We start from the raw sequence: 22,312 nt of genomic DNA on the forward strand, positions 1-22,312 counted from the left end.
TCCCTGGGTTAGTTTTTATTTGATGAGTACCACAGCAGCACTTAAAAAAAAAATTAAACTTTGCTTCTCATACCACCACGTGAAGTTATTAAAAACTAACACTTGAAATAAGTATTTAAGAGGTAATAAATTCAGAGGTGAGCTGGGAACTAGGTGTTTACTTTCAAAGTAAAACTATCAATCCACAGCAGTATGGAATAAAGAACAGGAAGGAGTGAAGTCAGGAATAGAGAGGGGAAGCTAGATGGTCATCAGATTCCTCCTGAAACATGTTTTCATGATTTTTTTTTACACTGATAACAACTCACCATGTATGCTCATGTTTGAACAGAAAAAAGTATTCCCTCAAGATATAATCGATATTCACCATATATTTTGTATAATCTATGAAACTGTTAATCAAAAACTAACACTAAGAATCAAAAGCTGATTATACTATTTGGATGCCATGGGCCAGTTTCTTCACCTCAATTTATTTCTTTTGATTTTTCATCTACATAAAAAAAAAAAAAATTTATGAACATACCTTGGGTCAAGAAGACTCCTCAAAAACTTGAAAAGCAAAACCTGGTTCTGAATAAAAAAAAACAATTAAAAATACAATTAAATATTAAAGAACATATTTTCAAACTATGCCATGATAAAGAATGACTCTAAAAAGTCTCTAAAGTGCACACAATTCCATTAAGTCTTCTGTACAGATCTAAGAAATTTTAAAGACTCATTTGGAGGTCATTTCCTCTCAGTAATTCAAATCATTGGCACACATTCCACTTTGAGTGCAGAAGAAACACAAATGCCTTGTTATTGCAAAAAAAACAAAAAACAAAAAATGCCTTCTATTAAGGCATATATCCCCTCGCAGTTCTCAGCACAAGGACCCTGAGACGGGCAGATGCTCTGAACTACTCTGCAGATAGTGGGCTCTAGCTACACGGACGGGTTCAGATTGCTTCACCTGGGCCTCCTTGTGATAATGGCCTATTGCAAGGCAATTAATCTAAGTAGGGTAGGAGCTTGAGGCCCAAATAACAACCACCACCAAAAAAAATCCAACTCCCCAATGTAATCAACTACAGAAGAGATGGCACACTGCAACATTTTAGCAATTAATATGCCATAAAATCTGGGTGCTGTTTCTTCCACTTATTAGCTGTGTGACTTTGTGTAAGTCACTGACTCTCTCAGCAATTCAGTTTACATATGTGAAAAAAGAGAACAAGAGTATCTTTTCTTTCCTCTGCACAGGGTGTAGAGAATTAAATGAGATACACCTTAAAATACACTATGGAGGCACCTGAGTGGCTCATTCATTTGATCATCTGACTCTTGATTTCGGCTCAGGTCATGATCCCATGGTCGTGAGATCAAGTGGTCATGATCCCAGGATCATGGGATTGAGCCCCTCGTTGGGCTCTGTACTGAGCATAGAGCCTGCTTGAGATTCTCTCTTCCTCTCCCTCTTCCCCTTTTCCTTGCTCACATGCTCTCTCTCTCTCTAAAAGATAATAAAATAAAATACATGAATTAATATAAATAATGTTTTAAGTTCTTAGGAAAGCTAAGCAAAATTATTATAGCTTAGTTTTTCTTTTTGATACATTCAAACTTCACGTATATAAAGCAGGGGAGTCTCCAAACTAGAAGGATCAATGTAATTTAGAATATGAGATTTTAAATACATTTATCAGTCTTTGATTTTCTATCTTTTCCCTAGTCTATAATTTTGTTTCATTTTATATGACTTTCCTTCTGGTTATAACCTAATATTCTGGCTTTTTTTTTTTTTTTCATCTCAAGAATTCTGAAAACGAGTGGTCAGAAGCATTATCTCTTGCCACCAAAAGTAAAGGTGCTTTATAAAATTTGTGTAGGATTCTCTCATATTCAGTAAAGCACTGCAATAAAATACCTCATTTCTTTAAAAGAAATGTGTGAAGACTCCACAAACAGTCCACAATCAAATATCCACCCTTTTTAAAATCTATGACACTTCAGCTTTTATAGGTTTGCCTGATGAGTGACACTATATTTACTTACTTGGTCTCTCTGCCTCTAAGTATTGTTAGAGACTAAGAGAAATAGAAAATCCGGCACTGGATAACCTTACATTTTAAATGACAGTAACAACACTAAAGGTCAGGAAATACATTAGAAACTGCTGACTTTTAAAGGGGGGGTGGCTCTGTGATTTGAGAAGAGTTTTATCAGAAGTGTCCTCCTGTCCCCACCACTAGAATGGACAGGATGACTCTCTATGTACTTCCTCAGTATCTTGGGCAATGCTCTATATCATTCAAGTCCAAATATTCTGCAACTGTCTTTGGCTTCTCTTCTTCCTTCAGCACAGGAATACATGTTTATGTTTTTTCCTCAGCACTTAACAGTGTTTTGGGTCCACAGCAGGTACATAATATTTATTGAATCCATGGACGTGTCTTTATCTTGAGTTAATGAACCTAATCATGCTGGGCAGCCAAGCCTGATGTCTGGGAGTGACCTTTAAACTCTCCCATCACTTTCAATTCATTTCTAAGTCCCACATGTTTTACTTCACAAACACATCCTGAACCCACCCACACCACTGTCACTGACTTAGTACCCCTCCTCACCATCTTTTGCCTGGAACTGTCACCTTCTAACTGGTCTACATGGTCTCTGTCCACCATCCTCTCTTTGCTAGTCTGTTCCATACACTACAAAGTTAACTTTCTGTAAAATCAATCTAGTGATGGCCTTCTTTTGCTGAAAAACTTGAGTAATTCTCTAGGACACAGAAGACACAGTATCATTTCTTAGCACTACACATAAAATTGTTCAGTATCAGAGCCCAAACTCTATTTTCTGGCCTCAATACTTTTAACTCCTCCCTCCAACAGACCTGTTCTGGCTTAACCTAATGCTCCTCCAGGCATCATCTCCGGCATGTCATACTTCACAAAGACCTGGCCGTTATCTGGATATACATATTGCCTTGTGCCTTCAAGTCTTAACATACCCAGGGCATTCTATCTAGAAAGTGCTTCTCAATTCTCTGCCTAGAAAACTGATGCCAATCACTCAAGACCCAGCCCAGGCATTTCTGGGAGCTCTTGTCTGACCTCACAGTTGGCGGTCTCCTCTTACTCCTCTTGTTCCTACAGTATTTTGCCCCTGTGTCTGGTGTAGCACTTATAACCTTGCATTTTGGTTATATAAGTGCTTCTTTCCTCCACAAGAAAAATTAAAAGACTGCATTTTTATTTGTCACCCAAGGCCTACCATACTGTGGTACATTGTGGGGCCATAAGTGTTTAAGTTAATAAATTCCATCTTTGTCTCTCATGCCAGCTGCCCCCACCTCACTGCTTTGGTTTTCATCTTGTATAGTTATCCCCTCCTACAATCACTGCCACTTGGGGACTCTGGGTCATGCTTTATGTTGCTGTCATCATCCTATTGTCCACCTCTATCACTTGAGGCCATAATGACAATGAACAAAACTCACTACTAGCACTGCAATGATAGTGACAAGTGGAATAGTAAGTCCACTAAATAGTATTTCAAACTGGGCATCTCAATATTTGACATTAATATAACTGTATTGTAGTTAAGATTTTCCAAGAAAAATTCTAAATAGTCAGCATTAGCCCACTTTGAGAATTACACATCTGAATGAATAATAAATAACATCAGCCTCAAAGAGAATACAGCTATAGTTCCTATAGCCAAAAAAAAAAGGGGGGGGGGAGGGGGATCTTTTGTGGATTACAAATTCTAGAATAAGTATAGGGTACAGTTCTGTTTCTGTGATGTTACTATTTAATATGCAGAAAGATGAACTCCCTTGTTTCTAGATGTAGAGATTATCACACAGATGTAGAGATTATCACACAACTGCTCCCAAATATACACATACACAGTGCAGAAACTGCTTAAATGGCAACTATCTATTGAAGAAATTACCACAATCAAAAGCTCATAGGTGGATATTCAATAATTGTCTTTCTACTACATGTTTCTTCCCCATATATTTTTGCAATATTTACCTGAAGTTTTTTAATGACTATTTCAATCTGTTCAGAAAAGTGAGTAGCAACCAGCTCTGCAGCTTTACAGGGCTTCAGGGATACAAGTTCCTAAAGTGAAAGAGAAAGAGAAAATGATCTTTAATGTTAAGTTTAAATAGAATTTCCATAGATGTGAAGCATGATTACGTACTTCAGCATTTTCAAGAGCTTCTACACTGCACTTCAGAAGACCTCACTATAAGGTCTCAATTTAAAGGCACATTGCAAATAAACAAAATTAGAAATATGCCATGTAAAAAATTAGATTTTGATATAAAAGGTAATTCAGAATGTTTAGTAAATGAAAGCACTAAAACTCTGGATTTAAGCCTTGATATCTACAGGATGAACAGAAGGAACAAAAGCTTTCCTAAATTTCCTGCCGGTGAATTTCACCCTGGAGCTTAAAGTAATAACTTGAAACAAGGAAAAAAGAGTATAGTTGCAAATTTTCTAGCTACGAATTTGAAAACTTTACTTTTGATGCCAGTGGATTTTGAAACAAGGAGTATCTTAAAACAATGTAAGCTCACAAGTCTTAAATGAGACTAAGAGGTTGACCACTGTTTATTAACTGCTGTTAATAAGATCCATTTCTGTCAAATTTAAGACTTCCAATCTGCCCCCTCCTTGAACCTTCCTAGACATTACTGGCTACTTATGTTCCTGAAACTCTCTTCTAACTTGTTTTCTGTAACCTACTCATCTACCATTCCAATTGCATGTTCACATTGATAAAATGCAAACACCGACTAGAGATCAACATGGTAAATTGTCAAATAAAAATTAGACAAGTTATTGTGACTGCAGTAACAGTCAATTAACAGTTAGCAATGAGAAAAAACCTACATTGATTTTTAGCTACTAAAGAAACTGAATGAATACTCAAAAATTTTCCATATGGAAAACTCCAGGCCCAAACAGCTTCCCTGGTGAGTTCAAGCAACTATTTAAGGAAGAGACAATTTCCAACATTAATTAGCCTCTTACAGAGAACAGGAAAAACAACAACTTCAGCACATTTTATAACACTAGCAAAACTTTTGATACCTAAACCCAACAGGACAATATAAGAAAGGAGAACTACAGATCAGTCTTAATCATGAACATTGATATAAGCATCCTAAAACAAAACAAAATCCAATAATATTTAAAAGGATAAGATCAGGATCAAGTTGCATTTATCCACAGAACTCAAGTCTGATTTAATATCAGTAAGATTTACCATAAATATAGAATAAGAAAGAAAAGGTGAAAAATTCCTTCATGAAAAAACTGTTAGCGTACCAGAAAGAGAAGACTTCCATAAAATAAATAAAAGGATACAGAGTCTGACACAATATACTTACAACCTGGGAGGAGAGGGACTAAAGAATGGGCTCAAACTTAAGTGACCATCAACCTAACACAGACTGCTATGTGCATAAGATGTTACATATGAGCCTAAGGTAACCACAAATCAAAAACCAGTAATAGGTATGCAAAAAATAAAGTACAAGGAATCCAAGTATATCACTAAACAGAGTCGACAAACCATGAAAGAAAAGAGCATTAGAACAAAGGAACAGAGAAAAACTACAAAAACAACCATAAGATGCATAACAAACAACAGTATGTAAATACCTATCAATAATTACTGTGAATGCAATGGGTTGGATGCTCCAATCAAAAGACACAGGGTGACAGAATGGATAAAAAACAAGATCCATTTATATGCTGCCTATAAGAGATTCATTTCAGACCTAAAGACACATGCAGGTTGAAAGTGAAGGGATAGAAAGGAATTTATTATGCAAATAAAAGTAAAAAGAAAGCTGAGGTAGCTTTCTTTAATTTATTTTGGACAAACTAGACTTTAAACAAAGAGTGTAAAAAGAAACCAAAAAAAAAAAAAAAAAAAAAAAAAAAGAAGACACTATATAATTATAAAGGGAACAATCCAATAAGATACAACAATTGTAAATATTTATGCAAGCAACATGAAAGCACCCAAATACATAAAGCAGTTAGTAACAAACAGAAAGTAACTGATAGTAACGCAATAATAGGGAAATTTCACACCCCACTTACATTAGTGGACAAGATGGTCTAAACAGAAAATCAACAAGGAAATAGTGGTTTTGAATGACACGTTGAACCAGATAGATTTAACAGATATATTCAGAACGTTGTATCCTATAACAGCAGAATACACATTTTTTTCAAATGGCACATGAAACATTCTCCAGAGTAGATCATATGTTAGGCCACAAGTCTAAACAAATTCAAAAAGATTGAAATGCATCTTTTCCAACCACGATGTTATGCAACTAGAAATCGACCAAAAGAAAGAGTGTGGAAAGACCACAAATACATGGAGTTAAATAACATGTTACTAAACAATGAATGGGTCGACTAAGAAACAAGAGTAAATAAAAAAACATGGAAAATGGAAATGAGAACACAAGGTCCAAAAGCTTTGAGATGCAGCAAAAGCTGTTGCATATAACAATACAAGCCAACCTCAAGAACCAAGAAAAATCTCAAATAAACAACCTAATCTTATATCTAAGGAGCTAGAAAAAGAACAACAAAGAAAACCCGAAACAGTAGAAGGAAGGAAATAAAGATAAGAGCAGAAATAAATGATATAGAAACTAAAATAAAAGAGCAGAACAATGAAACCAGGAGCTGGTTGTTTGACACAAATCAACAAATTGATAAACTTTAAGTCAAACTCATCCAAAAAACAAAACAGAAAAAAAAATGGAGAGGGCTCAAATAAACAAAATCAAAAATGAAAGAGGAGAAATAACAACAGACACCACAGAAAAACAAACTGTAAGAGAATATTATGAAAAATTATATGACAACAAATTGGACAACCTAGAAGAAATGGATAAATTCCTAGAAACATATAATCTCCAAAAACTGAATTAGGTAGGAACAGAAAATTTGGACAGATCAATAACCAGCAATGAAATTGAATCAATAATAAAAAAAAACTCCCTACAAACAAAAGTCCAGGACCAGATGGCCTCACAGGTGAATTCTACCAAACATTTAAAGAAAAGTTAATACCTATTCTTCTCAAACTATTTCAAAAATCAGAAGGGAAAGGGGCACCCAGGTGTCTCAGTCGGTTGAGCATCCGACTTCAGTTCAGGTCATGGTCTCACGGTTTGTGAGTTCAGGCCCCACGTCAGGCTCTATGCTGACAGCTAGGAGCCTGGAGCCTGCTTCGGATTCTGTGTCTCCCTCTCTCTCTGCCACTTCCCTGATCCTTCTGTGTCTCTCTCTCACTCTCTCAAAAATAAATAAACATTAAAAAAAAATTAGAAGGGCAAGGAAAGCTTCCAAATTCATTCCATGAGGCCAGCATTCTCTGATACCAAAACCAGATAAAGACCCAATGAAAAACAGAACTACAGTTCAATATCTCTGACAAACACATGCAAAAATTCTCAACAAAATATTGGCAAACTGAATCTACCAATATATTAAAAACATCATTCACCACGATCAAATGGGGTATATTATATTCCCAGTATGCAAGAGTGGTTCAACATTCACAAAACAATCAACATGATACATCACATCAACTAGAAAAAGGATAAAAACCATATGACCATTTCAATAACTACAGAAAAAGCACTTTAAAGTACAACATTCGTTCATAATAAAAACCCTCAACAAAGTACGTTTACAGGGAACGTATCTCATCATAATAAAGGCCATGGATGAAAAATCCACAGCTGACATCATACTCAATGGTGAAACAGGGAGCTTTTCCCCTAAAATGAAGAACAAGAGAAGGATGTCCACTCTCACCACTTTAATCAACATAGTACTACAAGTTCTAGCCACAACAATCAGACAAGGAAAAGAAATAAAAGGCATCCAAACTGGTAAGGAAAAAGTAGAACTTTCACTATTTGCAGATGACATGATACTATATATTATAGAAAATGCTAACGACTCTACCGAAAAACTACTAGAATGGGTAAATGGATTCAGTAAGGTCACAGGATACAAAATCTATATACAGAAACTTATTGCCTTTCTATACACTAATAGTGAAGTAGCAGAAAGAGAAATTAAGAAAACAATCTCATTTATAACTGCACCCAAGATAATTCAATACCTAGGAATAAACTTAACCAAGGAGGTAAAAGACCTATACTCTGAAAACTATAAAACACTGATGAAAGAAATTGGAGATGACAAAAACAACAAATGGAAAGATATTCCATGCTCATAGATTTGAAGAATAAATACTATTAAAATGTCCAAACTACTCAAAGCAATCTATAGATTTAATGCAATCCCTACCAAAATACCAAAAGCATTTTTCACAGAACTAGAACAAACAATCCTTAAATTTGTATGAAAGCACAAAAGACTCCAAAGAAGAACAAAACTGGTGGTATCACAATCCCAGATTTCAAGATACACTACAAAACTGTAGTAGTCAAGACAGTATGGTACTGACACAAAAACAGACACATAAAAACAGACCAAAGGAACAGAATAGAGTACCTAGAAACAAACCCACCAATATATAGTCAATTAATCTTCGACAAAGGAGGCAAGAATACGCAATAGAAAAAAGACAGCTTCTTCAACAAATGGTGCTGGGAAAACTGGACAGCTACACACAAAAGAATGAAATGGGACCGCTTTCTTACACCATACACAAAAATGAACTCAAAATAGATTAAGGACCTAAATGTCAGACCTGAAACCATAAAAATCCTACAAGAGAACCCAGGCAGTAATTTCTGTGACATTGGCCATAACAACATTTTCCTAGATATGTCTCCTGAGGCAAGAGAAAAACAAAAACAAAAATAAGCTATTAGAACTACATCAAAATAAAAAGCTTCTGCACAGCAAAGGAAATAGTCAACAAAACAAAAAGACAACCTACTGAATGGGAGAAGATATTTACAAGTGACTTTTCCGATAAAGGGTTAGTACCCAAAATACATAAAGAAATTTGTATAACTCAACACCAAAAAAACAAATAATACAATTAAAAATGGCCACAAGACATCAACAGACATTTCTGCAAAGATGACATACAGATGGCAAACAGACATATGAAAAGATGCTCAACGTCACTTATCATCAGGGAAATGCATCAGGGAAATGCAAATCAAAACCACAATGAGGTATCACCTCATACCTGTCAGAATGGCTAAAATCAAAAACACAAGAAACAGCAAGCATTGGTGAGGATGTGAAGAAATAGGCACCCTAGTGCACTGTTGGTAGGAATGCACACTGATGTGGGAAATAGTGTGGAAGTTCCTCAAAAAATTAAAAATAGCACTACTGTATGATATAGTAATTCCACTACTGGTTATTTATCCAAAGAAGATGAAAACACTAATTTGAAAAGATATATGAACCCCTATATTTACTGCAGCCTCATTTACAATAGCCAAATTATGGAAAAGGTCCAAGTGTCTTTTGACAGATGAATGGATAAAGAAAAGATGGTATACACTGGAATATTATTCAGCCATAAAAAAGAATGTAATCTTGCCATTTGCAACAACATGGAGAGAGTATAATGCTAAGTGAAATAAATCAGTCAGAGAAGGACAAATACCATATAATTTCACTCATATGGAATTTAAGAAACAAAACAAAGGAAAAAGGAGACAAACCAAAAAACTAAAAAAGCTATAGAGAACTGAAGGTTACCAGAACAGAGATGGGTGGGGGATGGGTGGAATAGATGGAGATTAAAGAGTACACTTACCACGATGAGCACGGAGTAATGTACAGAACTGATGAATCACTATATTGTACACATGATATAATATAATATAGTGTGTTAACTATATTGGAATTAAAATTTAGAAATTAAGAAATAAAAGCATAAAAGGTCAAGAATAGCCAATACTCTTGGGGCACCTAGGTGGCTCAGGTGGTTAAATGTCCAACTCTTGATTTTGGCTCAGGTCACGATCTCACTGTTTGTGGGTTCAAGCCCCACATTCAGCTCAGCAGTGACAGAGCCTGCTTGGGATTCTCTTGTTCCCTGCCCCTCCCCCACTCACACGCATATGCTCACTTGCTCTTTTTCTCAAAATAAATACATAAATTTTTAAAAATAGCCAACACTCCCTTAAAGATGTCAAGATTTATTATAAAGCAGTAATATTTAATAGTGCTGTACCAATGCACAGACAAATAGAGCAGTGAAGCAGAATAGAGTGCTGGAAAACAAACATATGCATCCTTGATATACTCCTGACAAAGTAACACTATTGAACAATGGAGAAAGGTAACCTTTAAAAATAGCTAACTGTTGCTGGGAAAACTGGACATCCATATTTTAAAAACTAATTGGGGGCGCCTGGGTGGCGCAGTCGGTTGAGCGTCCGACTTCAGCCAGGTCATGATCTCGCGGTCCATGAGTTCGAGCCCCGCGTCAGGCTCTGGGCTGATGGCTCAGAGCCTGGAGCCTGTTTCCGATTCTGTGTCTCCCTCTCTCTCTGCCCCTCCCCCGTTCATGCTCTGTCTCTCTCTGTCCCAAAAATAAAATAAAACGTTGAAAAAAAAATTTAAAAAAAAATATTAAAAAAAAAAAAAAAAAACTAATTGGACACCCCCCTTACATCTGTACAAAAACTGCTTGCAAGTGCACCTAAGATTCAAAAACAAAACCAAAAGAAACAAGAAAGCTCTTAGACAATAATATAGGAGAATTTCTCCTTCAGTCTAGAAGGAAAAAACTGATTTGATTACTTAAAAAAAAAAAAAAACTTTTCTTAAAAAGAACTACATAAAAAAGCCACAGAGTGAAAGATAACTATAACACGTATCACTGAAAAAAGACTAATATCCAGGATGTGTGAAATTCTCCTATAAGTACAAGAGACATTCTAATAGAAAAATGGGCCAAAGACTTGAACTGACACATCACAGAAAGAGAATTTAAATGGCTAATAAACAATGAAAGGCTATCAATCTCATTAGTAATTAAGGGTATGCAAGTTTTAAACATAATAAAATATCCTTATACATGCACTAGATTGGCAAAATCTTATTTTTTTTTAAGTATTTTTTTAACTTATTTTGAGAGAGAGAGAGAGAGAGACAAAGAGAGAGCAGGGGAGGGACAGGGGAAATGGAGAGACAGAATCCCAAGCAGGCTCTGCACTGTCAGCACAGAGCCCGATGCAGGGATCAAACTCACGAACCATGAGATCATGACCTGAGCCAAAATCAAGAGTTGAACACTTAACCAACTGAGCCACCCAGGCGCCCCTAGATTGGCAACATTTTAAAGTCTAACAAGGATAAAGAGCTAATGGAAAATCTCATACAATGCCAGCATCTGGTGAAGTTGAATATACTTACCCAATTAACTGGCAATTATAGGCCCAAGAGTAGAGATTGTCAAATGTTATTAGCATGCATCAAAATCACCTGGAGGGCTTATTGAACCACAATGCTGGGCCCCAACTCCAGAGTTTCTGATTCACTAGGTGTGAGCAAAGACTGAAACTACCTTTCTATCAAGTTCTCAGCTGATGCTGTAATGCTAGGCTGCTCTCAAGAAATGCTGTGCTTAAGATGCATGTATAATGATCACAGAATGACTATTTTTATTTTATTTTTTTTTAATTTTTTTAACGTTTTTTATTTATTTTTGAGACAGGGAGAGACAGGGCATGAACGGGGGAGGGTCAGAGAGAGAGGGAGACACAGAATCTCAAACAGGCTCCAGGCTCTGAGCTGTCAGCACAGAGCCCGATGCGGGGCTTGAACCCATGGATCGTGAGATCATGACCTGAGCCGAAGTCGGCCGCCCAACCGACTGAGCCACCCAGGTGCCCCCAGAATGACTATTTTTAATAGAAACTAGAAAGAATAGAAATGTTCACTAACAGTAGAAATGAATAAATTGTAATACACTTGTAAAATGGAATACTACACAAGAATTAAAATGAACCACAGCTACCTACAACAGAATATACAAACTTCATTTACTGAAGTTCAGAAAAAGGCAAAACAAACATATGTCTTTTCAGGGACGCAGGCATGTACAGTAGCAATATATAGAAAGGCAGGAGATTATCAGAAAAACCTGGGATTATCAGGATCCTGGGCATATTAGGGGAAGCAAGAGACTCTGATCAGGAAAGGATACACAAAAAGGGTCTGGTGTATTGGAAGTAACTCAATTTCTTGACCTGGGCCTGGGACGTTTGCTTTTTAAATGTATTATTAAGTTGTACATTTGTTTTATGAACTTTTTGGGGATGCTTACATATTTTAAAATGAAAAATATTTTTAAAAAGCTAACGAAACATGTTTTGTCCATATTGGAAAAAGCATCGAAACTAGCAATTCTTTACCTGGAATCCACAGGCCCAATCTAAGAATGCCTTTTAGGGAGTCTATGGATCCCTGCAATAATAAACAAAATTATGTATCTGTGCACATGCACGATATTATGTGCCACAGGTCCAAATCTTTCATTAGATTCTCACAAGAGGTCTATAACTCCAGAGTATTAAGAAATCTATACACTGTGTATACTGTCAGAAAATTTTATGATGAGGATGTTTCCCCCTACACATTGAATATTGACTTTATTCACATTACTGCAGCCACAGAAGTCCTTCAACAAAAAATCTGTATGTTTGTAATTGTGGCCTTAAGAGATATTAAAAAGTTCAAGGTGAAAAAATGTGCAGATGTGGAGAAAACAGTCAGCAGAAATAATTGTTGTGCAACAAAAACCCTTCTAGTTTCTCCAATATGAGTTTTCTGCTGAGTAATTTGTTTGCTCCTTGATTAATTCATCACGTTTCACATTATGCAGAGACATAGCTCCATTTTCCGATGTCTGGAGTCCATGTGCTCAAACCACTGCATAATGCAGATGAAGTGAAATGAAGAATGAGCCATAATGTAACTATGGGGACAAAGGGGATGATGAAAGGAAAAAGAATACAAAATGATTAAAGGAAAAAAGCTACAACTGAAAATAGGGAAAGGTTTTCTTGAGTTCTTTCCACCAAGATATATTCATTCATCTTGTTAGCAGGAATATGGTAACATTAAATAACATATATGTTCTCAATCCTCCAGATAAAGAAGTGTGGCAATTACTTCAGACCACATATCTGGTGATTGGCTGAGCCACCTTGCACACCACATGTTTCCCATAAGATGCTATTCACATTTCTGATCTCTCTAAACTTTATAACCATTGGGAACTAGAACAAAGAATTCACATCACAAGCAATGTTTCAGAGCTCATCCTTTCTTATCATTTTCCATATGGATGACATTTTTTTTTTAAAGATACTGAATAATCATATCTTTCACTACATCTCTAAACCCATCACCAGAAGTTCCCCCATCAGCTGACCCTTGCTACAGGAAGAAACACTTTGTAATCTCTTATCTCCAAAACTAGGATTATCTCAGCATCTTTTGTCATAGTTTTTTCTTTTTTTTTTCAATTACCAGTAATCCATAAAACAGAATAGATTCAAAAAACCTATAGATCTGTTGGTTTCTGAGGTGTTGTGTACATGATGAACCTAAGGAAATGAACGTGAGGACTGATTCCGGGACCTCTCTTCAGATTCATCGTGATCACATGTATTAGTCTCTCCACTTAAGCATCTATAAGCTTGTTTTTTAAAAAGAAGTTCTTGCTCTAAAGTCAACTCCTGTATTCTTGTAAAACAGCATGCATAAAGAAAATCAGAAACGTTGTTTTGTTACATATGGAGAGGGAAATACATCAGAGAGAATAATGTACTGCAGTAATGTTTCTAAAAGTCCACTGGGTGACTGGGGGAAATGGCTCCCTATCACATATCAGGTGCAAAGACCAGGACTACTCTCAGAATCATTCTAAGAAGGCTGTTAAGAACCCACTAATATTCCAGTTTGTCAACCAGCTGATTGATATTTTTAGAAGTTATGATATAATACATTGTATATGACATGGACTTTATGAATACAAATATGAGGTAAAATAAATTATGTGAAAAAAGTTAATTTTCAATTAGATCAACTTAATAATATGACACCTGCTATTGCTTAGTTAGCATACACTTAATTTGGGAGATATCCATCCAAATGGGGAAGTTTAAGAAATTTTGTTGGCTCAGCACCTCAATATGATCCATTGCTTTCTGCCATACAGACTGCTTTTCCTCTGCACTGTGTCCAGGAATGGATAAGATATTGTGAATGTAGTTAAAGACTTCTTCCTGAAAAACACAAGGCAATATATTCATTCATTCACTGAAGCAATATTGAGTCACTATCTACTATCTGTACCTGTCTTGGTAAGTATCTATTATTTGGAGATGGAAAACCACTTGTAGATAAACTGCTGGGAAACTGACACTAAAGACAATGAGTCATTGTTTAAAGTTTAGGATAGACTCCTGGCAGGAGCAAATCCATTCCAATTAATTTTGGTCCCCATTTCATTAAGCTAATGAAAGAATATCATACTTTTGTCTTTAGTGGTCCCTATCCACATTCCCAATTCAATCTCACACCATTCCTGCCCTTTTGTGTTATCCTTGTCCCTATCTTGGAATACTTTTTCCACTGGCTCTTTGCTTGACGGGCTTCATCTCAAATTCCAAAACTCAGTCTGTGTGTCACCTCCTCCGAGATTCCTTCCCTGGCTGCTCTGTGTAAGTCAGGTCCCCCAACATCTTCTCAAGTTACACCCATTTTCTCCTTCCTAGCACCCATCACAATCTGTGATTACATATATGGTTTCCTTATGGTCAGTCTCCATCACTAAACTCTGAGTTCTAAAATTATAGAAAATATATGTTTTAATGATCAATGTATACTTGGCTAATAGTAGGCACTTGATAAAAAAAAATCTGTTGAATAAATGAAAAAAAACCTTGAATCAGTAAACATGTCCCAATAGGTGTACTGAATAGTTATACCTACTTACTAGTTATTTCTACTCAATAAGGGGAGGGGAAGACTGAGCAAGACAAAAGGGTAAAGTAGTCTCATAACTCACCTCCCTCAGTGGATCACGTAAGTAACAATCAATAATTTTGTCATACTGGTGTTCTCGTTCATACATAAACTCACAAATTTGATAGCTAGAACATAAAAGGAAAAAGTTCAGAGTACCAAACAGGCAGATGGTTATTAGCTTATTGTTTCAAGAAGTTTGCTCATAGAAGTTGGTATTAAGAAAAATGAATATAGATTTGATTTCTACTGTGAAATGAAGTTATAGTAGCTAAGGGAGAGTAGTATCTGCCATTCCTCTAAATACAGGTTTAAGATGCTGTATTTCAAAGAAATTTCGAAGCTGGGTACAAAATAAATGTTAAAGCAATAATGTGTCACATAAAAAATAGTTAAAATATTAGTTATCAATTAACTATATGAATTTTCTCTGTTGACACTTAAATATGTCAAATGAAATATTCAACAAATCAGATAAATAGTAGTGTTAACACATCATATCTCATTAGCTATGTTAAATTCTGCATTGTTTAGAATATGTATGAATAAGGCAACTCAGAAATCTATAAAATGATGGAAATTTTAAGTAAACAAAACTAAAATTATAAATCATAAGACTGTTGTTTCTTTTTCACACTAAAACAAATGTACAAACACTTCAAATTTACTCGTTGTTAATTTTTGCAAATGTTACTTACTCATTTCTAGACTTGAAAGACAAAAACTTTGCACTTAGGTTTTTTGTTGTTATTTGCATAGCTTTTCTTAATTAAAAATTGGTAATTTACCAATAAACCAGGCTTCCAGTTACAGAAGTTTCACTTAGTAATTCCATGGGGACTAATGTATGCCTTAAAAACAACTTACAACTCTGCTTTTTCTGCCATACGGATGAGCCGACTCTCTTCAAACTGAACTATGCCACCAGCCTGCAGCAATTCTAAAAGGACCTGAATATTTAAAATAAATGAGTAAAACACTTTAGAATCTACTTTTATTTACTAACTCTCTAAGAGTCCATTCAGCCACACAAAATGTAACTTTTCCTTTTTTTTTTTTTTTTTTTTTGGTCTTATCAGTTGATGTTTTGACTTGGCTTTCCCATATACGAAGTACCAGGAGGTACCCTTATGTTGATCACATTGTAATGAAGTCTTACAAAAAGATAAATGGCTCTATTTTTCAAACATGGAAGAAATGCCACAGTGTTTGTAAATAAATCCTTATTAGAATATCTAATATTCTAATATCTGACCCTCCACTAAGCCAAAAATGTCCATATATATTCTTTCAAGAAGTGAATTTTTGTCTGGTGCTTTCATGTCTCACGGTTCTTTAAAATCTACTGTCCATAGGTAGTATCCATGCTTACATGTTTAATTTTTCTACTTAAACATTAGGGTTTTTCAAAATAGCATTATTCATAAGAGCCAAAAGGTAGAAATAACCCAAATGTCCATTAATGGATGAATGGATGTACAAATTATGGTATATGCATATAATGGAATATTATTCAGCCTTAAAACAGAATGGAATTCTGTCACATGAAATAACATGGATGAACCTTAAAAACATTATGCTAAGTGAAACAAGCCAGTCACAAAAGGATAAATATTATATGATTCTATTTATATGAGGTACCCAAAGTAGTCAAATTCATAGAGACAGAAAGTAGAATGGTGGCTGGCAGGGGCTGGGGAAGGTGGTAATGGGGAGTTAATGCTTACTGCTTAATGGGGAAGCTCAGTTCAGGAATTCATGATAAAGTTCTAAAGATGGACGGTGGTGATCACTGCACAACAATCATATATACTTAAAGCCACTGAAATGTACACTGAAAGTGGTTAAAATCAATTTTATGGCATACACACACACACACAAATAAAACACTGGGGTTCATATAATTAAGCTTTAACCACACCAGGTAGCTGAATAAAAAAGTGAATAGGATGTTGAGGTTGATTCACCAATATTTTAAAATAAAACTCAAAATACAACAGAAACATTATACAGTCATAGAACAATATGAGAAAGCTCTCTCTTATATTTAAGTTTGAGATCCAGAGTAACATGACCCTTCCCAGAACTTCAGGAAACCATTTAACAAATATTTTTCTAACATAGAAAACTGATAATTTTTTAAAGATTTTTTTAATGCTTATTTTTGAGAGAGAGAGAGAGAGAGAGAGAGAGAGAGCAAGTGAGCAGGGGAGGGGAGGAGCAGAGAGAGACAGAGATACAGAATCCAAAGCAGGCTCCAGGCTCTGAGCTATCAGCCCAGAGCCTGACATGGTGCTCAAACTCACAAGCTGTGAGATCATGACCTGAGCCGAAGTTGGACACTTAACCGCCTGAGCCACCCAGGCACTCCCAGGAAATTGATTACTTTCAAGTTAAGAAAAGACAAAAAAGCAGAAAAGAAATAAAACCTATCTAAAACTTACTGTTCAGAACCTTAATTGAGTCCATTTTGAGCATTATAATATACTGTAGTATAGAACTATGGAGTGAACTCATCTACTGGGAGCCTCAATTTGGAATAATGTAATAGAAATGCCATCGCTGAAGCCAGTCTTAACAATTCAGCAGAATTAAGTTTTCAGGAACTGTATAAGCCAGTTGTTAAACACAGTGATTGTTAAAAATTAAATTATACAAATTTACAATTAAATTAAAAAAGGTAATTAATACAATTAACTACTTCCTAATTATTTTACTACATTTTACTGTGTATGCTCTTGAGGTTTGTTACTTCATCCATGTGGTGGAAATATTATACCAGGGTGTGGCACTGTGCATCTCTTCCCAATTCCATGTTCAGTGACATCATGTTGGTAGGCTGAAATCAGCCATGGTGGGAGTACTTACACTATGGAAATCGACACATGTTATAAAAATCAGGGGTTACTATATTTTACTTATTTTAAAGGGATGTAAAATAAACAAAAAGACACATGTGTGACATGGAACCTATCTGTCCCACAAAGCCTAAAATATTTACTCTTTGGTCCTTTACAGAACAAAAACAAAAAAAGCAAAAACCTGCCAATCCCTGGCTAAGAGAGTGATGGAAACAAGGTTAATAAGGCCATCAAATTTAAAAGTGTGCTTGTCACAATCATCACATTGCACATAGCACAGAAAATTAAGGCCTTATATGTTTCCAGTATTTAAGAACTGATTCAGCAAAGACATCACTGATGAATGTACAAAGTCCTGCCATGCTTTCACTCCCGTACTTTCATCTTACTCACTCAAACATTGAAAATATCAACTAACATTCATGTCAGAATTACACCTGGGGAACCAGCTGTTAAAATTTTTATCAGTATACCACCAGAAAACAATAAAAAATACTGCATACAAAAATTTTTACATATAGAGTACAAGAGTGCTGGACTAGAACGGAAGGAATTGAGTTCTAATCTTAGTTTTGAACTTGAGCAATTTACTGCGTCAGTTTTCTGTATTTCTCAAATGAATCGAGAAAAAACCCTAATAGTCTCAAAGGAGACTCCCGATAATAGAACATTACTATACAAGGATTACTTTTCAAGGTTTGACTTGTACATTTAGATTTGGTTTTTATTTCTATTTCTATTTATTTTAGTTATTTATATTAAAATTCTTTATCATTGTACATAGCAACACCAAGATCCACTTTTCCTGCCAATAGAGAGATAGGGGCAAAGTGAGGGGTCCACATTATTATTTATATTCAATATAATTTGAGATAATCAAAATTCTAGCAGCTGTCTTATCTTCCTAAAATAGTCAGTCTGCAGCAGTCACTGGGCCACAGCTGTGAGGAGAAATGGGTCACTGCTGCTATCCTAAGTTCTTTAGCCAAGTCTCAAGAGTCTCAACCTCCCAGCTGTGCACTATTACCATAAAAAAGACCAGCGTAGCTTTCACAGTACTTATATTTTGTAGCTTGCTTGTCTGACAAAGTCTAGCCATAACTTTTAAATAGGATGACTCTCTTAGTGGGTAAGCTTTGAAAGAATCCTACTCCTAGAAGAGACTCTCGAGAAAGTGACCTAAGTAGAAAAAAGCGGTAATCCAACAGTTACTATCTCACAGTGATTAGTGGAAGGACAGATGGATTCTAGTCTCCAGAAATGTTTAGCCCTAATGCAGTGGGGCTATAGAGTACTCCCAAAGTTCAATGTCCCAATACTCAAGATCTGGCAGCCTTTCTGGTTCAGAACCAGAGCAGCTACGAGTGGTTGTCAGATAAATGGCCCTAGTGGAAAGCAGGATACAACAGGTGCCAAATGTTGCTACTTAATGGAGAAGGATGAAGTATTCCCTGTGAGTCATGCTGAATGCAAAACAGGTCCAGTCTTCCTAGGAATTTAGTTTGATATGAATTCTTTATAAATGTACTCCTAACAACCATCTGCACTATTTTCTAGTTGCCACTATCTAGCTTAGGGTAGATAGTATTAGTATTAGTATTAGTATTAGTATTAGTATTAGTATTAGTATTAGTATTAGTATTAGTATTAATACTAGTATAGTATTAGTATTAATACTAGTATAAGCCTAGTATTAGGGTTTGGCACAATTTTTCCCCCTTATGTTTCATGAGGTCTAGCACAGAAGGGTTCTTTCCAGTTTATTCTGTCCTCTTTCCCATACTTGAGCAATAAGAGTCCCAGGGGTTCATACCTGCTGTCTTTCAGAGTGTCGGGAGTCATCATCAGGACTACAGAGGAATTCAAGGACCTGGTCAAAGGAAAGGTATTTTTTTTTATTGGAGACTAGCATGCATGCCGTAACATTGTATAATGAAAACAACAATAACTACCCCTTCTATATCATCAATTCATCCATACTCAGCCATAACAAATACCACAGATATATGGTGTCTTCCCAACCGACTGGCCTATTACATGGCACCACAGGCTCAAGTATGCTATCAATTTAATATGTATCTTATCTTTACTGTTCAGAAACATGGCTGGAAGGCAGCGCTACCAGCACACCTTAACCTTAAGATCCCTGATACCATGGACCAAGAAAAGCATGGACTTCAGAGTCAGGCCACTTGGATTTCAGTCTCAACTTTATTAACATGTAATAATAGTATTTATTGCTAAGAATCACACTTACTAAGTATGAGCCTGGATGAGTGACATAACCTCTCCAGGCTTTAGTTTCCTCATCTGCAGAATGGGGGTGCTCGGGGAGCAGTGAGTTAACATACACATATAAAACTCTAGAACAGAGCCTGGTGTTATAAAGTGCTCAATAAATGCTTGTCATTATTGGCAACTTTCTCCAGAGATAAAGTGTTTTGTTTTGTTTTGCCACCCATGTGTTGATATGCAGGAGCTATTTAACTGGGATTAAGAGAGATCTTCAAAGTCAAAGTCATTTGTATGGACATTGAGACTTTCTAAAAGAAATCTCTCTTACAGATGATCAACATCAGAGACTTGCTACCGATGAGATGGGTGACTTCTAAAATTGAAAAATTCTTGAGCAAAGAATTCTAGGCAATTCAGAGAACACAATTAAAAGAACAAAATCTCTATAAACCAATTTCCACAAGCCATAACCCCCATGATACCAAGTTACTAAGAAAAGTCATACTACACAGGCAAAACATTAAAAGAAACAACCAATTTAATCCAAATTAAAACCTCAACAGGTTTCTACCTGATAAGACATTTATCTAGTTTCTTATTTATATTAAGAAACTATATACTCCAGTGAACTTTTCTGTGAACAGCAAACAGCATAAAAACAATTCTAGCTCTCATCATTAAAGACACTCACCTGATCAAAAAGGGTTCTGTTTACAAACAAGGTATTGTCAGGCTTTGCAAGCTGCCGGGCAAGGAACGTAAAGAGACACCCTACTTGTGAAGGAGTAAAATCTGAATTCTCCACCATAACCTAATGAGCAAAAGAGACCATTTATTCAATACATCATCTGGTTTGACACAAAATTATACCATTAGAAGGGGAAGAGGGAGCCTCATTACTGGAGACTCAAGAAAAGATTCTTTTATAGGCTGTGCAACAATTGAGTTCAATGTCATTTAGAGAAGGAGCAAAAACTATTCATATTCTGAAAGGAAAACATTTTCTTGATTTTTAGCATATTTCTAGGCACAATTTGGATAAGAACTGAATTGCAAGAGAGGTGATTTCAAAGAAATAATAATCATGTTTCCCTCTGGAATTCTTAGAATCCTACTGAAGTTAAATTTAAATTAAAGTAAACCTACCAAAAAGCTGCCTACCAACACAGAGAGAACAAAGTCATTCTGGGGTTTAAAACTAAGGTAACTTGAAGGCACAGGAAAAGATGTCCAACATCACTCATCATCGGGAAAATACAAATCAAAACCACCATGAGGTATCACCTCACACCTGTCAGAATGGCACGTATCAAAAAGATAAATAATCCAAGAGTAAGCAAGGATGTAGAGAAAAGGGAAGACTCATGCAGTGTTGGTGGGAATGTAAATCAGTGCAGCCACTATAGAAAACAGTATGGAGGTCCCTCAAAAAACTGAAAATAGTATTGATCCAGAAATTCCACTTCTAAGTATTTATCTAAAGAAAACAAAAACACTAATTCAAAAAGATATATGCATCCCTGTTTACTGCAACATTACTTATAACAGCCAAGATATGGAAGCAACTTAAATTCCATCGATAGATAAATGGATAAAGATGTGGTATTTACGGGGCACCTGAGTGGCTCAGTTGGTTAAGAATCCGACTCTGGCTCAGGTCACAATCTCACAGTTCGTGAGTTCAAACCCCACATCGGGCTCTGTGCTGACAGGGTGAAGCTGCTAGGATCCTCTGTCTCACTCCCTCTCTGCCCCTCCCTCGCTTGCCTGCAGATGTGTGCGCTCTCTCTCAAAAATAAACATTAAAAATTTTTTTAAAAAAAGAAGATGTGGTATTTATATACAATAGAATATTACTCAGCCACAAAAAAGAATGAAATCTTAACCATGTGTTACAACATGGATGGACACTATGCTAAGTGAAATAAGTCAGAGAAAGACAAATACCATATGATTTCACTTATTATGTGAAATCTAAAGAACAAAACAAAACAGAAACAGATGCAGAACTAACTGAGGGTTGCTGGGGGGTGGAGTGGGGAAGGGGGTTGAATAAAACAGGTAAAGAGGATTAAGAGGTACAAACTTCCAGTTATAAAACAAATAAGATACAGACAGGAAATGTACAGCATAGGGAATATAGTCAATACTACTGTAACAGCTTTGTATGGTAACAGATGGTAACTAGAT

The 22,312-nt window shown here is 35.8% G+C and overlaps 1 protein-coding gene across 11 annotated transcripts in view; it reads right to left on the reverse strand.

Annotated features, from left to right (window-relative positions):
- The window catches only part of VPS8 (VPS8 subunit of CORVET complex), a 250,706-nt gene that overhangs the window by 105,272 nt on the left and 123,122 nt on the right, over window positions 1-22,312 (reverse strand). For all 11 annotated transcript variants that reach the window (XR_006718470.1, XR_006718471.1, XR_006718469.1 and 8 more), the window contains 7 exons: window positions 20,814-20,933; window positions 19,701-19,757; window positions 15,894-15,976; window positions 15,070-15,154; window positions 14,186-14,284; window positions 4,029-4,118; window positions 527-573 (listed from right to left, as the gene is read on the reverse strand). Coding sequence is in view for 8 of the 11 variants with exons in the window: in XM_045502714.1 (XP_045358670.1) it covers window positions 527-573; window positions 4,029-4,118; window positions 14,186-14,284; window positions 15,070-15,154; window positions 15,894-15,976; window positions 19,701-19,757; window positions 20,814-20,933 (581 nt within the window). In the remaining 3 variants the exon portion in view is untranslated. The remainder of the gene's footprint in view (window positions 1-526; window positions 574-4,028; window positions 4,119-14,185; window positions 14,285-15,069; window positions 15,155-15,893; window positions 15,977-19,700; window positions 19,758-20,813; window positions 20,934-22,312) is intronic.

Source organism: Leopardus geoffroyi, chromosome C2 (genome assembly GCF_018350155.1).
Source record: "Leopardus geoffroyi isolate Oge1 chromosome C2, O.geoffroyi_Oge1_pat1.0, whole genome shotgun sequence".
NCBI lineage: Eukaryota > Metazoa > Chordata > Mammalia > Carnivora > Felidae > Leopardus > Leopardus geoffroyi.